This window comes from Tubulanus polymorphus, chromosome 12 (assembly GCF_964204645.1).
Source record: "Tubulanus polymorphus chromosome 12, tnTubPoly1.2, whole genome shotgun sequence".
NCBI classification, from domain to species: domain Eukaryota; kingdom Metazoa; phylum Nemertea; class Palaeonemertea; order Tubulaniformes; family Tubulanidae; genus Tubulanus; species Tubulanus polymorphus.
The window spans coordinates 9947279-9966835 of NC_134036.1; the positions used below are offsets into that span (position 1 = coordinate 9947279).

General features: G+C 37.7%; 2 protein-coding genes across 2 annotated transcripts; both read right to left on the reverse strand.

Moving 5' to 3' along the window:
- Positions 1 to 2447: 2447 nt before the first annotated feature.
- Positions 2448 to 6778, reverse strand: LOC141913846 (uncharacterized). The gene is made up of 4 exons (XM_074805011.1): positions 6634 to 6778; positions 6190 to 6303; positions 4533 to 4646; positions 2448 to 2619 (listed from the first exon to the last, which is right to left on the reverse strand). Exons 1-4 carry the CDS (start codon positions 6776 to 6778, stop codon positions 2528 to 2530), a joined length of 465 nt encoding a protein of 154 aa, XP_074661112.1. The 3' UTR covers positions 2448 to 2527.
- Positions 6779 to 7539: 761 nt separating this feature from the next.
- Positions 7540 to 14548, reverse strand: LOC141913847 (uncharacterized). The gene is made up of 8 exons (XM_074805012.1): positions 14397 to 14548; positions 14038 to 14317; positions 13335 to 13448; positions 13131 to 13212; positions 9877 to 9978; positions 8655 to 8696; positions 8482 to 8529; positions 7540 to 7754 (listed from the first exon to the last, which is right to left on the reverse strand). The coding sequence occupies exons 1-8, from the start codon at positions 14546 to 14548 to the stop codon at positions 7540 to 7542; spliced, it is 1035 nt and encodes a 344-aa protein (XP_074661113.1).
- Between the last annotated feature and the right edge of the window lie 5009 nt (positions 14549 to 19557).

The window sequence follows — 19557 nt, forward strand, 5'->3', positions numbered from 1 at the left end:
TGGTCATATATGAGCTGTCCAATTTAAGTTGTTGTAAGCATAGCCCTTTGACAGTGAAATGCCACAATAATAACCACTGAGATAGTCTTAGCTAAAGGATTGCTTAATAGTTGTCGAATAAACACTATAATCCGTGTATACTGTAGATAAATGAAGAAATCCCACACTTCAAATTTAAAATTATACGATCAAATTTATTACTATGAAACCACAGCCATCATCAGGTGGAATGACCAGAAAAACAAGTGTTTACGGTAGGCGGCCGCACTGAACCAGGAAGGTTTTTTTCATGAAAGTTGCCCAGTAAACGGATTCAAACAAATCTAAATCTTCGATCCAATTGAACCATTTGTTTTCGATTTTGATGAAGTTTTGACTCAATAGTATCAATCGTATACCCGGTACCTAAGATGACATTTTCATAACCAGGCGGATCTAGGAAATTTGGAAGAAAAGAAAATGTATTTTTTTAAAAATTAGCTCTTATGGCCTCTAGAAAATTGGTCAAAGTGGTCAAAATTAGCTCTTATGGCCTCTAGAATTCATCTAAGATGTGAATATTTAATCACCAATCCCCGATGTCGGCTGTGTATCCTGATATTACTGTACGGTACATAATTTTATATATATTCATATGGTAGACTTTACTTACCTATTGGGACCTATATGGTTTCATACTAAAAATTATATATTCCATAGATTTTACAGACTTATTGGGTGCCTCAAACTGCGGAAACATTATGTACAGGTCTATTGGGTCATCACCTTATGAGTCCCAAGTTTGAACTGCTTATTCAAATTAGTAAATTAAACATTATTTCGAGTCAAAGTTTAATTGTAGTGACGACCCAGAAGTGGTTCTAATCTCTTAAGAATTACAGTGATGGAGCTGTCGTCATAATGACGATCACCTAATCGGATTTTACAATCTTAAAATTTCGTCTTGTACGTTTTCTGTAGCGCAGGTGATCAAGTATTAGGATCAACTTCATTGTAACAAATGATTTCAAATATCAGGAGCCCAATGTGTTTAATGATTCAATTAAATGGTATCGTGCTGATTGGATGAAAGTGGGGTAAATCATTTTATTGTGATTTTATTCTTTTTGAATTGGTCATTGGTGGTCAATGGTCAATTTATGAATCTTCAATAGCGAATCTTTTCTAGTTTCACACCAAACGCGGTATATCGTTCTCATGTTCGTGAAATTGTAATTCGTCAGTAGTGGTCAGTGTTGGTCAGCTTATGAATTTGCAATGATGAATCCTTGGTAGTTTGTAAACAAACATGGCTTGAGAAATTTCCGATATTCGAAGTCTGAATCGTTCAGACTCGGGGATCATATCTCAATTGGTCAGTTTCTGACCATCTCGGTGTCAGCATTGTGGTCGATAGCTTATATGAAATATTTGTAGATAACCAACGAAGGGGCCCAAAAGCACAAGCCAATTTCCAGTGATGTGATCCAAAAAATGCCCTACTGAAAAAAGCAGTCTCTCAATTGGACGAAACCAAATCGCACAGGAATATTAATTTAGAAATTGTCGACTAGTAGCCACAGCGGTGGTTTTTTCTACGTAGTCTCTCATTTCATATCATAAGATTTCCCCCGTTTCAAACTGTTGGGTTTATGAGTCAATATTAAACAGACATATTGGGGCCCTCAGTAATAACTAATATATTTCTTTTGATATTTGTACCTATCTGTTGGGTCCATCAAACAGTTAGTTTTCTGTAGTAACTAATATATATCACATGATACATGATTGTACCGATCTATTGGGTCAAATATGGTCTTATATCAAACTTATACATTCCGAATGTACCCATATGGAAGACTTTAATAGACCATTCAAAGTGGTTTCCTGTGAAATAATTGTTATATTTTCTGTTTTCACGGTACTGCATTGGCATAATCCAAGAGAATGGAAGGGATGTATGGATTCATGTAATATGGCATATTCAAGTGCCGCTGCATATCCACATGGAAACGATTGGCAATGTGAGGATGTTCCTGCACTGTTCCTTCCTTTGAATTCACCAAATTACTAAATCAACTCAGCATAGTCATCAATATACATGTAGTTTATCCCTCAAAATCGAGCAGTGCTTGCGCATACACGTAGGCTAAGCTAGGCTAATTCCACTATGTCTTGTATTATCGAAACCTATATCAACCCCATCTGACAAAGTTTAAATCAAACTTTGTCAGAAGGGGTTGAGAATTGAATAGGTTTCAATTGTTTACATTGGCTAATCTGGATCAGTTCAATTTTGATCTCATGTTTGTCTGTACATCAATGTATGTTAGGAAATTATCCAAGTTTAGCGCAGTCTTATGTGTATACGGTTCCTAGAAAAATCAAATCGATATTTGGGTAAAGCCTGTGAATCTAACACAAACACTTGGATTATACATCATTATAAGTTTATTTGGAATCTTTCTCTTTTTAATAATGTTATTCACTCGTTCTAATCTGAAGTAGAGTTCTCTTTGTCAGCATTTTAGTGGCTTCGTCCAAAAGTTCACGATAAGCCATTCTGTTGGAACGAATGCAAGATCGTATGGAATATTTTTTCTTCTTCCGATGACCAGCGCCTTCGTGTTTTCATTCTGCCTATTAAAAGAAAGAAAATTCATTTATTTCTATATTTGGTTTAGGCTAAAAAAGTGATACTTTGTTTCTCTGCAGCTGCCGGGAAATTGTGTAAATTCCAATAAAATTTATAATCAGTTCATTTCTATAGCTGCTGGGTCTGTAATTGTATGGCTGGTAGTGATAAAAAAAATAATGTACAGGGTAGATAGGCTGCAGGGTAAATTAACTTTAAGCTAGGCAGAGTGGGGAAACAATGTATCATTTTTTCCCTTAATTGACCAATTTGAATACATGACCTGTCAAACCATGTAAAACATACATGTACAGTCAGAGTGGCACTACTTGTACAGGTACTTGAGCTATTTAAATTAACCTTTTTGAAAGTAAGCTACCTTGGTAGGGATATCAAAATTGTGACATTGAAACTCGGGAAGTGCACTATTTTTATATTGAACATCACCTCAGCCTGGCAGCATATCAAAAAAGGTATGACCTTTAAATGTTATATATTCTTTATGATATACTAGTAACACTAAACTGCTTTCAAAAGTTATTACAGTTAATTTCAACCATTGATATTTAGCACTGCTTGGTGGCCATGATGAATAATGCATCCCTGTAAAACTTGATGTACATGTTCATTGGGACATAATCTGCAACTTTGCACTACATCATAATATTGAATTTCGACCAGAGAATAATCTGAAGAATATGCATTGGTTATGTTTTAAATTACAATTGCTCATATGTGACCTTGAAACTCAGGACGGCCATCTTGCATCTGATTGACCCAAAATTTCTCTCATGCTGATGCACCCTTCTGGTATACAATCTGATAGATCAAAATTTCCCTTGAAAACTTCAAAAATAAGCAAACAAGGGGTCCAGGGACACCATGCCCTCTTGGGAAGTAGTTTCAAATGCTCAACAACAACCCTGAATCTAACATGACCCTGAAACTCTCTGCAATCAATTAGAATATGTCAACAGCTACGATTTTGTAATTGATTGTGATAACAAAATATGCCTCGTTACCAATTTAATATGGAAATACTAAGTTATTCAATGCCCCTGGCAACCACATGCAAAACCCAATGACCTTGAAACTCACCACAATCATAGAACATGTCACGAACTACAACTTTGCAATTGATCATGGTAACAAAATATGCCTAGATACCAATCTAATAAGGAAATACTATGTAATTCTACTATTCAACGCCCCCTGGTGACCATATAGAATAACTCATGTCCTTAAAACTCACCACATACATAGATGATGTCATGAGCTACAACTTCACAATTGATTGTGGTTACAAAATATGCATAGGTACAAACATAATATAGAAATGCTAAGTTATTGTATTATTTAACGCCCCCTGGTGGCCATATACAAAATTCGATGACCTTGAAGCTTACCAAAATCATAGAACACGTTATGAGCTACAACTTTCCAATAGATTGTGGGAAAACAATATGTTTAGGTATCAATATAGTGTCGAAATTTGAAAATGTTGATAATTAATGGATAGGAGCACCCTTAATACGACCAGTCAAACTGCGCAGTTTTAATTAACCATCGTTTTTATATCCATTTTACACTGTATTGAAGGATTGCCAAAAAGTTTTCATTTTCGCATGTTAACATGAGAAAAAATAAGCCATTTTTGAAATTCTAACAATATACGTCCTGAGTTTCCATGCCTACGAACCATTGATTTGTGATGATTTGATTATAATTTCAAATGGTAGGCACGGAAACATATTGTTAAAATTGATTTACAGTCAACCCCCTATATACAACATCTGGTAATATGAAGATCAAATTCAGGTATGTGTTCAAAAGTTTTAAAGAAATATCCCAAAAAATCGACTTTCGGTCTTAAGTCCCTAGTGGGCTAAAAAGGTATGAAATAACTAAACAGATTTACCGTCGGTTGCGCAAAGTTGACTCATATCTACCATAAGACTCTCTCTATGTGATTCAACTGCGGATTGATTGGAATCTTTCACACGACTCGTATCGAACTCGGTGGTCCATCTTCCTATGAAAATTGAAAATATCGACATGCATTAGCAATTGAGTAGTTGTTGAAATTGAGACCAAAATTGACATTTTTGGGTACGAAAAAAGGTAACAGGACAGCCATCTTGCATCCGATTGACCCAAAATTTCCCTCATGCTGATGCACCCTTCTGGTAATCTGATAGATCAAGGTAATTGAATCTTCAAAATTCCCTTGAAAACTTCTAAAATGACTAGGAAAGTGCTGATTTCAGAGAAGAAAAATGGCCACCAGTCAACCATGTTGATTCTGACCAAGCTCAGTTTTTGGGAAGAAGATGTATCTAGGGTAGATACATGTATATAAATATATTAAATCAATTACATTAATATATTTCTATAAATGATAATGGGCCTATTACATTTTATAGATTGTACCTATCTATTGGGTCCATCAAACAGCTGGTTTCCTGTGTAATAACTAATACATTCCACATGATAGATTGTACCGACCTATTGGGTCCTTTGTCTTATCGTACATAATAATCCATATGACAGATTTACCAGACCAATCTAACTGTGGGTTTCCTGTGTTATAACAATACATTCTATCATAGATTTCCCTCAATTCGGGGATTCCTATGTAATGAATAATATACATTCAGTATGATAGACTTTATCAAACATAATGGGTCCTTCAAGGTGATTAGTTAGTACTTGGTGAAATACTGAACAATCTGGAAATGTCAAGAATCACCATAACCATAGGGCTTTTCATGCACTGGCACAACATGCAATTGTTTGTGGTAACAACGTCATATGTCTAGGTACTAATATACTGTAGTACCATATTCTTCGGCTAATTTGCGCCACCGGTGAACATAAACAATACCTAGAAACTCACCACAATCTTAGGGCAATTAATGTTAGAGCAAGTCATGAGGCCAAAATATTTACTGCGAATGAGAGAAATTGAGATAAATGATCGAAGCATTCTCAATATTTCCCATGAAAACTAGAAAAACAATGTCTAAAAGTGCTGATTTCAAATTGTATCAGAATAACTGGATTCTGTCAAGCTTGGGACAAGTGACACAAAGCGGATGCGATAACCCACTTAAGTCCATTCTTTTATGTGACATAGATATTTTTGGATATTTCGCTTAATGTTTTGAACACATACGTCTAATTGGTTTTAATACGACCAGTGAAACTGTGCAGTTTTAATAAACCATCGTTTTTATATCCATTTTACACTGTATTGAAGGATTGCCAAAAAGTTTTCATTTTCGCATGTTGAAATGAGAAAAAATAAGCCATTTTTGAAATTCTAACAATATGCATCCTTAGTTTCCATGCCTACGAACTATTGATTTTTGATGATTTGATTATAATTTCAAATGGTAGGCACGGAAACATATTGTTAAAATTGATTTACAGTCAACCCCCAATATACCAGTTTCACTGGCAGTATAGAGATCAAATTCAGGTACAAAAGATTTAGAGAAATATCCCAAATAATCGACTTTCCGTCTAAAGTCCCTAGTGGGCTAAAAAGGTATGAAATAACTTAACTGATTTACCGTCGGTTGCGGAAAGTTGACTCATATCTACCATAAGACTCTCTCTATGTGATTCAACTGCGGATTGATTGGAATCTTTCACACCAATTGTATCGAACTCGGTGGCCCATCTTCCTGTGAAAATTAGAAATATGAACATGCATAAGCAATTGAGTAGTGGTTGAAATCATATGGTCAGAGGCTTTGCCATATGTCATGTGTTAAATAAACGTCCATGGGTTTTCATAGTTAATATCTCCTAATACGAATCAGTTAAAATCGGATATCATGCTTGTCTAAGCTTACCGTACGTGAATTTTTGTTAGACAGGTTGAGGCTATTTAAAAAAATGAAACAGTCTTTCTCATCACCATGCGCGTCAAAAAAAAAATCAGCGACGGAAATCGGATGACAGTCCATCAATGAGTATTAACTTACATATTTCATATGAAAGACAGTACCGACCTTTTGGGTCCACCAAACTGTGTTTCCTGAGTAGTAACCAATCGGGTCCAATATGGTTACGTATAAAAGTCATATATTCCATGATGCCGACGTTCGGTATAAAATGGCAATCATCTGTCAGACATGGCAGTATCTCTGAACCCATGGTGCAGTCAAGAGCTCCAGCAGTTGAAAATGGTATTTCCCTATTATCAAGGTCAGTTTTAACCGATTCAAACTCTACTTTTTTTCGAGGATATGCGTGGACATGCAATATATTCATTCCTATAGTTTAAATTTCGAGCATAACTTAGCGATTTACTTCAAAATTCTCCATTCTGCATTCTTCAAAATTTCAAATCTTTGAATAACAAGGTTGCAGGAGTTATCCAGAAAAACCGTGCATCATACACAGCACAGTTACAGGATACCTAGTCATTAACCTATAAAAACAAAACAGTTGCTGCTCTCTAGTGCATAATTTTTGGGGGAAGAAAACTTTTTTCCTATCAATTGCAATGAACTGAAAAATTCATAATCAGTAATATTATCTAAATTTCATCAAAATCGAACATAAATTCGCTAAATTAATACAACAGATTTTTTGGTAAAATCTTTATAACTCTAGCAATTTTCATTGAATACAAAAACACCTACAGAATCAGCATAATGTGATTGAGAAAGGTACTATGTTGAAAATGGTGTTAAAGAAATATGAAAAAAGTTTTCTCAACTTTGATACCGTCTGAAACTAGTGTCAGCCAGATGTGTTCCTGTACATATTATAAACAAACGACGACAAGCTGAGTCGCTGGTGGGATGTGACCCACTGAAAATCTCACCACCGGATTTCAGATGCCTCTGAACGTCAGGTTTAAAGCCAATGAATCTTACACAAATACTTGGATCATCCATCATCGTACACATTTATTTTGAAATCTTTCTTTTTTTAATCATGTTACTGACGCGTGTTCTGATCTGTAAGAGAGTTCGTGTTTTCAGAACCTGCGTTGCTTTATCTAGAAGTTCGCGGTTCGGCATTTTATTGCAACGGATGCAACTATGAAAAATCTGTTGAAATGTGTCATCTTCTTCTGCCGACCATCGCCTTTTAGTACCGGTACCCTTAGATTTCGTTTTGCCTGTTAAAAGAAATAAAATTCATCCATTTTAATATTTTTTTTTGTATTTTAACCATCTTCGAATTCAATTATTAGTCCACATAAACATAAATGAACATATGTTTAATTTCTGAAATCAAACAAATACCTAATTGTGATGGAATTTTTTAAGTTGTTTTTTTTTTCATGGAATTTAAAATATTAAGCTATATCAATACTAAGATATTAAGCTACTCATGCAGCTGTGCACTCGGGCTAGTGTGTCAGGGTTTTGATAACGCGGCAATGTCGATGTCATCAAGTTTGAATCCCTGCCAAGGAGGATGAGTATGTGGTTCTAGCTAAATTTCATGTAAAAGGGCATATGATAATTTCAATAATACAACTATTCAATGGTATTTGGTGGACATTCTAAGACAGTAACTAGGGGAATGTAGCTGGTGAATTATTCATTTAATCACGTCACACTCGACAACATTGATAGAACATGTCACAGGCATAATTTTTTGCAATTTATGGTGTTATGATTTAAATTACGATTGCTCATATTTCAATATTCAGTGCTGGCTGAGAAACAAACGAAGAAATAGTAATTGTGGGTTTAAACGGGATCAATTTATATATTGATTTATTATCATTATTACTATTATCATTATTATTAATCTACCTTTTATCATTTATTCATGCGGTCTAACCAGGGATTGATTAACCGAAGTTAACTGAATATACAAATATGTATGTAACTTACCAATATCCACACGTGTTAAACTTTTTGAAATGCATGGTTCATCTTCAACTGAAAATAAATAAAATGAATCGTAGGGAGGCTAAAACCACATCAATTTATTTACTAATTTATCCATTTTCTATAAATTCATTCATACGGTTTAAGTTAACTGAACATACATATAAGTAACTCACCAGTATCCACACAGATTTCCAGACTTGAACTGCATGGTTCATCTTCAATTGAAAATAAATGAAAGAAACTGTAGTATGAACCCCAAACGCTCAATTCAAGACGAAAATAGACAAGAGGCCCATGGGCCTTGAAGCATTGGTAGATTATACTGTGGTATTAAGTGGTTATAATGTTTTACATCTGCCGGCAAATCTTCTATGACGATGTTGATTGGGAGGACCACAGACTTAAAGGTCTATTTGTCTAGTACGATTTTATCCCTGAAAATGAATCTATTTTCTGCCGATCAATTTAGCCGGTAGGACTCGAACCCACTTGTAACTCAGCATTGATAGTGGATTCAATAGCATCACGCCTTATCTCACTGAGCTACCGAGGCCGCTCGATTCAATTCCAAAAAAACTACAGCAGCGGCAAATAACCATCGCTATATTGCAATTTACGACAAACAACGCGTAAATTCAATCACTGTTGTTTAACGCATGGAAAAGATGATAAAAGGTATTTTTTCCCGGCGCGCATTACAAAGCGAATCTCTACCGAGTGCGTAAGAAAGTGCTACCGCCTTATGAGTGTGCAGCAGGCGGATAGGGCGCCCTAAAAAGAAAACTTATATTAGAATATAGCCGAATACCGTTAGATGTTTCGTGTCATCATGAAATGGTTTTAACTTTAGTAAAGGCGTTCCCGCACGATCACATACGGGTTTCAGTCTCGAGTAGGCTGCCGTTCCACTGCTCTAGAAATACGTATTCTGACGCTGAGAATTAATCCCAAATAATCCCATGGATACTGATAGTTGGAATAACAGTGATATCCAAACACTGTGATATCTATAAACCGGAGGTACATAATTTTATGTTTTTACTATTCAGAAGAGGCTGTTCCCCATTCTTTACTGCCAATGTCAATACGGACATATCGCTACGTGATTGTTTACCCGCTCTCAGCAACCAGATAATGAACAAGAAAAATGCGATCGAATAATTTTTTGGACCATTAAATCAGAAATCTGGCGACGCTATGTTGTGGGGAATAATTGAAACATTTTTTTAGTCATTTTCAGCTGTTTCTAATGTTTTACGTGAATGGAGTAACAATTTGAAGTTACTATGAAAATGAGAAGAGTCGGCGCTATTTTTTCGTACTACTTTTTTCAATCCATTTTACTAGCATTGGCATGACGTCATAGACGTCAACCAATGCTAAAAAACTACACACCTGCGCTGCAGAAATTTTTGGAAGTAGCCAATGCAGAGATATCTTCACCGCTGTTGTCGGCACTGCTGTCGGCACTGCTGTCGTCATCGAAAGAAGGAAGATCTGAAAAATTACTGTGAATGATATGCCTGGTCTAATCTATTCAGTATGGCATGAAGAATACAGGAACATCTGCTCACTATTTCAAGAAATTTGTGCATGACATGGGCAACAGTTTTGCAATTCATTGAGGTAACAAAATATGTCTAGGTTCCAATACAAACTGAAATACCATATTATTTAGCTTATCCATGCCCCTGGAGGAGGCCTTAGAATTGACCATGTACTGATCAATGTTGCCAAGCACCACTTCGTTGTTACACATCGTTCAGATAAGCATGTTACAGCATTTAACAGGCATATCATAACAATCTGACAAGCCAAAGTTAGTGAGACCAATAAGCAATGCCGCAAAGTGGAAGGCTCCGCGAGAAAACTGTAAAAATAAAAAGCTATGGAGATGTGATTTCCTATAAGTTCTGAGACATTCTGGGAGCATGAATTTGGTGAAGTTAAAGTCTGTTTGTCTGTAATGTGCAACCTAACATAAAATTAATGAACAATAGTGAATGGGACTCGGCTTAATGATCATAATCACTGTTACAACTGAAATTACTCAGCAACAGGTAGAACTAGGGGTCCAGGGACACTATGCCCACTTGGGAAGTGGTTTCAAATGTCCAACAATCTAACAATTTCAATATTCAACGCCCCCTGGTGACCATATAGAAAACCAATGACCTTGAAACTAACCACAATCATAGAACATGTCAGCAGCTACGATTTTGTAATTTATTGTGATAACAAAATATAACAAAATATGCCTCGTTACCAATTCAATATGGAAATACTAAGTTATTCTACTATTCAACGCCCCCTGGTGACCATATTCAAAACCTAATGTTCTTGAAAGTCACCACAATCATTGAACATGTCATGAGCTTCAACTTTGCAATTGGTCATGGTAACAAAATATGCCTCGGTAAGAATATAATAAGGATATACTAAGTTATTCTATAAGTCAACGCCCCCTAGTGGCCATATAGAATAACTTATGTCCTTGAAACTCACCACAATCATAGATGATGTCATTAGCTACAACTTTGCAATTGATTGTGCTAACAAAATATGCATTGGTACAAATATAATATAGAAATACTAAGATATTGTATTATTCAATGCCCCCTGGTGGCAATATACAAAAACCAATGACCTCGAAACTCACCACAATCATAGAACACGTTATAAGCTACAACTTTCTAATTCATCGTTGTAAAATATGCCTAGATATCAATAAATTTGTCGAAAAACTTTTTCCCACTTACGAATGAGTACTGATGACACCAAGATGGCCGCCAATTGCGTCATTGGGCACTAAAAAAGAATACGACAGCCATCTTGAGTCAGATCGACCCAATTATTCTTATGCTGATGGGCCCTTGGTAGAATCAGATATAAACTAAAGATCAAGGTAATTGATCAAAGCATCTTCAAAATTTCCCTCGAAAACTTCGAAAATGTGTAAAAAGTGCTGATTTTGGCGAACAACAAGGGCTGCCAGTCGACCATCTTGAATCTGACAGGGCCAGTTTTTGGGCTAAAGATGTGTCTAGGACAACACCAGTTAAACCAGCTCCACCTGGTGGTGAATCACTGATAATATCATTACAATTGAAACCCACCACTATCAGAGAACAAGTCAGCAGCTACGATTTTGTAATTGATTGTGATAAAAAAATATGCCTCGTGACCAATTTAATATGGAAATACAAAGTTATTCTACAATTCAACGCCCCTGATGACCATATTCAAAACCCAATGACCTCGAAACTCACCACAATCATAGAACATGTCATGATTTACAACTTTGCAATTGATCATGGTAACAAAATATGCCTAGGTAACAATAATTTTTGGAAGTAGCCAATGCCAGGGGGCATTGAATAGAAGAATAACTTAGTAATTCCTTATTAATAAGGAAATACTAAGTTATTCTACTATTCAATGCCCCCTGGTGACCATATAGAATAACAAATGTCCTTAAAACTCGCATCAATCATAGATGATGTCCTGAGCTACAACTTTCCAATTGATTGTGGTTACAAAATATGCATAGGTACGTTTAATAAAGAAATGCTAAGATTTTGTATTATTCAACGCCTTCTGGTGGCCATATACAAAATCCAATGACCTTGAAACTCACCACAATCATAGAACACGTTATGAGCTACAACTTTCTAATCGATTGTGATACCATAATATGCTTAGGTATCAGTATAATGTGGAAAAACTTTTTCCCACTTACGAATTAATACTGATGACACCAAGATGGCCGCCAATTGCGTCATAATTGGCTGATGGAAAATACCTGTCTCAGGAATAAAACATCCCTTTCCAAAGAATACCCATCACAAATTGCAATGAGAAATGGCAAACCAGTAGGAAGCTACAGGATTCAGAATTAGGGCCAAAATTAACATTTTTGGGCACTAAAAAGGTCATAGGACGGCCATCTTAATTCCGATCAACCTAATTTTTGTTATGCTGATGAACCCCGGAGAGATTCACATATAACAGAAAGATCAAAGTAATTGAGCAAAGCCTCTTCAAAATTTCCCCCAAAAAGTTCAAAAATGTGTAAAAAGTGCTGATTTTGGCGAACAACAATGGCTGCCAGTCGGCCTTGATTCTGACAGGGCCAGTTTTTGGGCTGAAGGTGTGTCTAGGGTAGATACATGTGTAACCCAAATATCAAGACATTACCTTGAAGCGTCTTCAAAGCTTCCCAAAATAACTGGATTCCGTCTACAGACGGACGACGGATGAAAAGTGAACGCGATAGCCCGCTGGGACTTGAGTCCCAAGTGGGCTAAAAACCACCTGATCGTCAACAGAGATGGTAAAATTCATGCAGGCTCCATGATGTCATGTCAATATCAGAATTCATGAAGAAGCAACTTCCAAATGTTCATCATATGTAGAGTTACATATCATCAGCTTGTTGGATTTTGCAAGGGCTCAAAATAACATATTACCTGGTGAACATATACAATGACTAATATCTATATGAGCTACAAATTTTAACTGAAAATAGGAAACATTGATATAATTGATCAAAGTGTCTACAAAATTTTCATTGGCAATTTTAACAAGGGTCTTAGGTCTAAACTGGGCTAAAAAGATATCTGTACATGTAAATAACTAAATTGATTTACCTTCAGTTGATATTTCTGAGAGTTGTTTTCCTTCCCATCTATTTACATGCCCAGCATCAACAGCAATCAATAGTTGAGAGACCTTCAAGAACAGGAGATAAGTGAAATGAATGCAAAATATACACTGAAGAATATACTCACTGGCCCTATCTGGCTCTAAATTATTATGGTGTGAAGTAATGAAGACATCGAAAGTTGTTTCACCTTGGAAAGTTCTACTGTTGCACTAGAAAGCCTATAGTATTCTATATGCGTTTTGACATCGTGACCCAAGTGCCTTGCCAAATATTCTACCTCCTTTGGAGCCATGTCTAGAATCTGTTAAAAGAAGCAACATAGTTTAAAATATCATGTATTGTGTATATGCCATTTACTTACAAGGATTTTTTTGTGTGTGATGTAACATATAGCTTGGAGTGGATTATTGAGAACATATTTAACAAATAATAAGTATGTAATCAACTAATTAAATTCACTATTGAAAGTCCTGGCATCTCAAATGAATATTGAATGAGTTATCAAATTATTAGCTTCAATAAACTCTATTTTCGGGTACAGAAAACATGAGTTTGCCTCATGTATGCTTGTCATCATATCAAAAATTTATTATTGCTAAGGTACAGCCAAGATAGAACATTCCAATTGCAACTAAAGTGCAATCATTTCAATGGCGCACAAGGTTTTGTTAGGCATTTCTCCCGGAGTAATTAAACGCATAATGTGCCTTTGACATCGCATGTTAATCGACGGTGAGACTCAGATTGAGTGCACCCTAGATACCACTGACTTGCGCAAGACGTGCCTCCAAATGTCGAAACTTATATCTTGGCTGCACCATAGTTAACAAACTAAAATTGGTCAATAAACAAAATTTTCAGTTTTGTGAAGCGACTAATCGCATCAATACCTGTGAAACAGTAGCAATGTATTTTCGGAGAGAGGTTGAACATATCCTTTCTGGATAACTTATATTTGGACACGAAGTCACGATTTCTTTCAGTTCTGTATTTCCAGTGAAGGGAGTGATCGCATTTGGCCGCGCAAACACATATGCGTTAGCTTTCAGGGTCCCGACAGTATCTCTCTTAGCATTCAAAATATCTATAGCAGACTTCGCCTCTGGTGGCAATAAAATGAAACTTTCAACATTTTTCCTTGATTTACCAGCGCATACCACCATATCCATTCTAGTGAGCAAAAAAACAATTATATGAAGTAAAGGTCATGATATTGGCTAAACATATAATCAACCTAAATAGCTCATACCTTTTGGCTAGTAAAATGTCCATTGGTTTTAAAGACGACTTCATTTCATCATTCATTATTTGATGCCATTTTGGACGATTCAGATATTCACACAGTTTTAAATCTTTCACTTCCGCTCTTCGCCTTTCATTAAATAATATCAGTCGAGACATAGTGACCTTTGCCAGATCCACCCAGGTTTTCTTATCCAGAGTGCTTAGTAAGAGTTTGGACTTCTCCCTCATTTTTTCAATCATGAAATCTCTTAGTAGCTTCAGATCATTTGTAACCGGAATCAACGGTACTTTTTTCATCTTTTCTTTGACGATTTTCTTGGTTCCGACAGAATTCACACGGAAGTTCCACTCTGATTCAAAAAGAAGCTTAAATGCTTTGGCTTTTTCACATTGGGTATTTCCATCTTCTAATCTCAAATACATGCCAATTTTAATCAAAATTACATGGCTCAAAATATTTCCGATATAGCTACACAGCGAAAATGCTTGTTTTTCTTTCGAAAATGCCAATGACTTAGTGGTTTTAACAACTAGGTCAAATTTTGCCGGATCAATCAGTTCATTTAACGTAATGTTGGCTTCATGTTTACATGCTTCTTGGACTAACCGAGCCAATGTGCGTGCACAAGCACTTACCCGATGCATGTCGTTTAATTTCCTATCATCTCTATCACCGAGCGATTCGACTCGTAGACTGGAATATCTCCTAATAAGTTCGTCATTCATTACAATCTCCTTTATGCCATCGTCTCTCATACGCTCCAGCATTTGCGCTAGAAATTGGTCACTTTCATTATTATTTCCAAAGACTGCACTTAAGAGTAGTGACCTGCCTCTTCTTACGGCATTCGCTGATCTAGCTTCTTCAGTGCCATTATCTATATCTCTTTGAATAGATAAGTGTCTTAAGGCTGCTTCACATCGCTTAACATGCAACCACAGTGTTGATTTATGTATAAACTTTTTACAGTATTCGCAAGGCAGGTATTCATGTGGTGGTCCTTGACCTTTATCACGAGACGATCGACGGGCGATAACAAGGTAACCATTTCCTGTTTCGAGCACTTCACAATTGTGGTTAAAATTACCCTCATTTGCAAGCATATTTAGCTGAAAAATCCGTTCTTTCGACTGCTTCGGCATTAATAGGATGCTGTATACTCTTGGTTGATCTTTGTGAGCAGCGAGTAAGTGGCGCGATATCTTACTCTTTATTCCTTTTTTACAGAATACACAATAGCTAACTTTATCATATACCTGTTTCTTCCCAGGTTTTACTTTGTTTTTTTCAGAGATTGATACTTTAGCAGGGGAAGTAGGCTTGACCTTAGCGCAAATACTATGCGACAGGTGATCCATTGATGGTTCTAGTGGGAATTTAGATACATCAAGAAAAGGAATAACATCAGATTCAGCATCTGAAATCGAACTGTCTTCCATATCTTCACTGTCATTGGAAAAGTCATCTACGTTAAAATCTGAGTCATTCTCATCTGAAGGCGAGGAATCCAAGTCGTTGTTATTAAAATCAATCTCATCAGTATCAATGGAGGGTTCTTCTGCAGGGAGTTGAATGGGTTCCACCACAAGACTTGCTTTGCAGGTGTCAACTGGGAAAGGAAGACATGATTCTTTCGTACAACTGTTTTCACAGGCGTCAACTAAGGAAACTGGACAGGATTCTACCAAATGACTGTCATCGCAGGGCTCAACTGCAGGAAGGTGACAGGATTCTAGCTTAAGCCGCTTTTTGGAGGGCTCAACTGTGGAAAGTTCACAGGATTCAACCAGACGACTGTGTTTGCAGGCCATAGCTGCAGCAAGTTGACAAGAATCTACCATATGACCTTCTCCACAGGCGTCAACGGATCGAACTTGACAATATTCTACCATACGACTGTCTTTGCAGGCCGTATCTGCAGGCGATTGACATGATTCTTCCATAGGACTGTCGTTGTAGTCTGCTACTGCGGGAAGGTGACAATAATCTACCATACGACTGTCTTTGCAGGCTGTAACTGCAGGCGATGGACACAATTCTACCATACGACTGTTTTTGCAGTCTGCTACTGCTGGAAGCTGATAATAATCTACCATACGACTCTCGTTGGAGGTGCAGTCAGCTACTGCTGGAAGCTGACAAAATTCTACCATAGGACTGTCTTTGCAGAGTGTAACTGCAGGCAATTGACACAATTCTACCATACAACTGTTTTTGCAGTCCGCTACTACTGGAAGCTGACAATATTCTACCATAGGACTGTCTTTGCAGAGTGTAACTGCAGGCAATTGACATGATTCTTCCATACAACTGTCTTTGCAGTCTTCTACTGCTGGACGTTGACAAAATTCTTCCATGCAACAGTACTTGCAGGCCGTAACAGAAGAAAGTTGACAAGGATCTACCATACAACCTCCTTCGCAGGCGTCAACGGATGGAACTTGACAAGATTCTACCATACGACTGTCTTTGCAGGCTGTAACTGCAGGCGATTGACACAATTCTACCACACGACTGTTTTTGCCATCTGCTCCTGCTGGACGTTGATAAGGTTCTACCATACGACTGTCTTTATAGGCCGTAACTGCAGGCGATTGACACAATTCTACCATTCGAACTGTTTTTGCCATCTGCTACTGCTGGACGTTGATAAGGTTCTACAATTCGACTGTCTTTGCAATCTGTAACTGCAGGCGGTGGACACGATTCTTCCATAGGACATTTTTTGCATGCAGTGACTGCATGAAGCAGATATGATTCTTCCATACGACTGTTTTTGCAGTCTGCTACTGCTGGAAGCTGACAATATTCTACCATAGGGCTATCTTAGCAGGGTGTAACTGCAGGCAATTGACACAATTCTACCATACAAGTGTTTTTGCAGGCTGTTACTGCTGGAAGCTGACAATATTCTACCATAGAACTGTCTGTGCAGGCTGTTACTGCAGGCGGTTGACATGATTCTCCCATACGACTGTCTTTGGAGTCTTCTACTGCTGGACGTTGACAAATTTCTCCCACGGGACTGTCCTTGCAGGCCGTAACAGAAGAAAGTTGACAAGGATCTACCATTCGACCTTCTTCGCAGGCGTCAACAGATGGAACTTGACAAGATTCTACCATACAACTGTTTTTGCAGGCCGTAACTGCAGGCGATGGACACAATTCTACCATCCGACTGTTTTTGCATGCAGTAATTGCAGGAAGCTGATATGATTCTTCCATACGACTGTTTTTGCAGTCAGCTACTGATGGAAGTTGACAATATTCTACCATACGACTGTCTTTGCAGGCTCTAACTGCAGGCCATGGACACAATTCTACCATACGACTGTTTTTGCCATCTGCTACTGCTGGACACTGATAAGGTTCTACCATATGACTGTCTTTGCAGGCTGTAACTGCAGGCGATGGACACAATTCTACCATATGACTGTTTTTGCCATCTGCTACTGCTGGAAGCTGACAATATTCTACCATAGGACTGTCTTTGCAGGCTGTAACTGCAGGCAATTGACACAATTCTAACATACAACTGTTTTTGCCATCTGCTACTGCTGGACGTTGATAAGGTTCTACCATACGACTGTCTTTGCACGCTGTTACTGCAGGCGATGGACACGATTCTTCCATAGGACTGTTTTTGCATGCAGTAACTGCAGGAAGCTGATATGATTCTTCCATACGACTGTTTTTGCAGTTAGCTACTGCTGGAAGTTGACAAAATTCTACCATGCAACTGTCCTTGCAGGCCGTAACAGCAGGAAGTTGACAAGACTCTACCATACGACTGTTTTTGCCATCTGCTACTGCTTGACATTGATAAGGTTCTACCATATGACTGTCTTTGCAGGCTGTAACTGCAGGCGATGGACACAATTCTACCATATGACTGTTTTTGCCATCTGCTACTGCTGGAAGCTGACAATATTCTACCATAGGACTTTCTTTGCAGGCTGTAACTGCAGGCAATTGAGACAATTCTAACATACAACTGTTTTTGCCATCTGCTACTGCTGGACGTTGATAAGGTTCTACCATACGACTGTCTTTGCAGGCTGTTACTGCAGGCGATGGACACGATTCTTCCATAGGACTGTTTATGCATGCAGTAACTGCAGGAAGCTGATATGATTCTTCCATACGACTGTTTTTGCAGTTAGCTACTGCTGGAAGTTGACAAAATTCTACCATGCAACTGTCCTTGCAGGCCGTAACAGCAGGAAGTTGACAAGACTCTACCATACGACTGTTTTTGCCATCTGCTACCGCTTGACATTGATAAGGTTCTACCATACGACTGTCTTTGCAGGCTGTAACTGCAGGCGATGGACACAATTCTATCATACGACTGTTTTTGCCATCTGTTACTGCTGGACGTTGATAAGGTTCTACTATACGACTGTCTTTGCAGGCTGTTACTGCAGGCGATGGACACGATTCTTCCATACGACTGTTTTTACTGTCAGTAACTGCAGGAAGCTGATATGATTCTTCCATACGACTGTTTTTGCAGTCTGCTACTGCTGTAAGCTGACAATATTCTACCAGAGGACTGTCTGTGCAGGCTGTTACTGCAGGCAATTGACACAATTCTACCATACAACTGTTTTTGCAGGCTGTTGCTGCTGGAAGCTGACAATATTCTAACATACGACTGTCTTTGCAGGCTGTAACTGCAGGCAATTGACATGATTCTTCCATACGACTGTCTTTGCAGTCAGCTACTGCTGGAAGTTGACAAAATTCTACCATACGACTGTTTTTGCACGCAGTAACTGCAGGAAGCTGATATGATTCTTCCATACCATTGTCTTTGCAGTCTTCTACTGCTGGAAGTTGACAAAATACAACCAGGTGAATGTCCTTGCAGGCATAAACGGATGGAAGTCGACAATATTCTACCATAGGACTGTCTTTGCAGGCTCTAACTGCAGCCGGTGGACATGATTCTTCCATACGACTGTTTTTGCCATCTGCTACTGCTGGACGTTGATAAGGTTCTACCATACGACTGTCTTTGCTGGCTGTTACTGCAGGCGGTGGACACAATTCTTCCATAGGAATGTTTTTGCACGCAGTAACTGCAGGATGCTGATATGATTCTTCCATACGACTGTTTTTGCAGTCAGCTACTGCTGGAAGTTGACAAAATTCTACCATG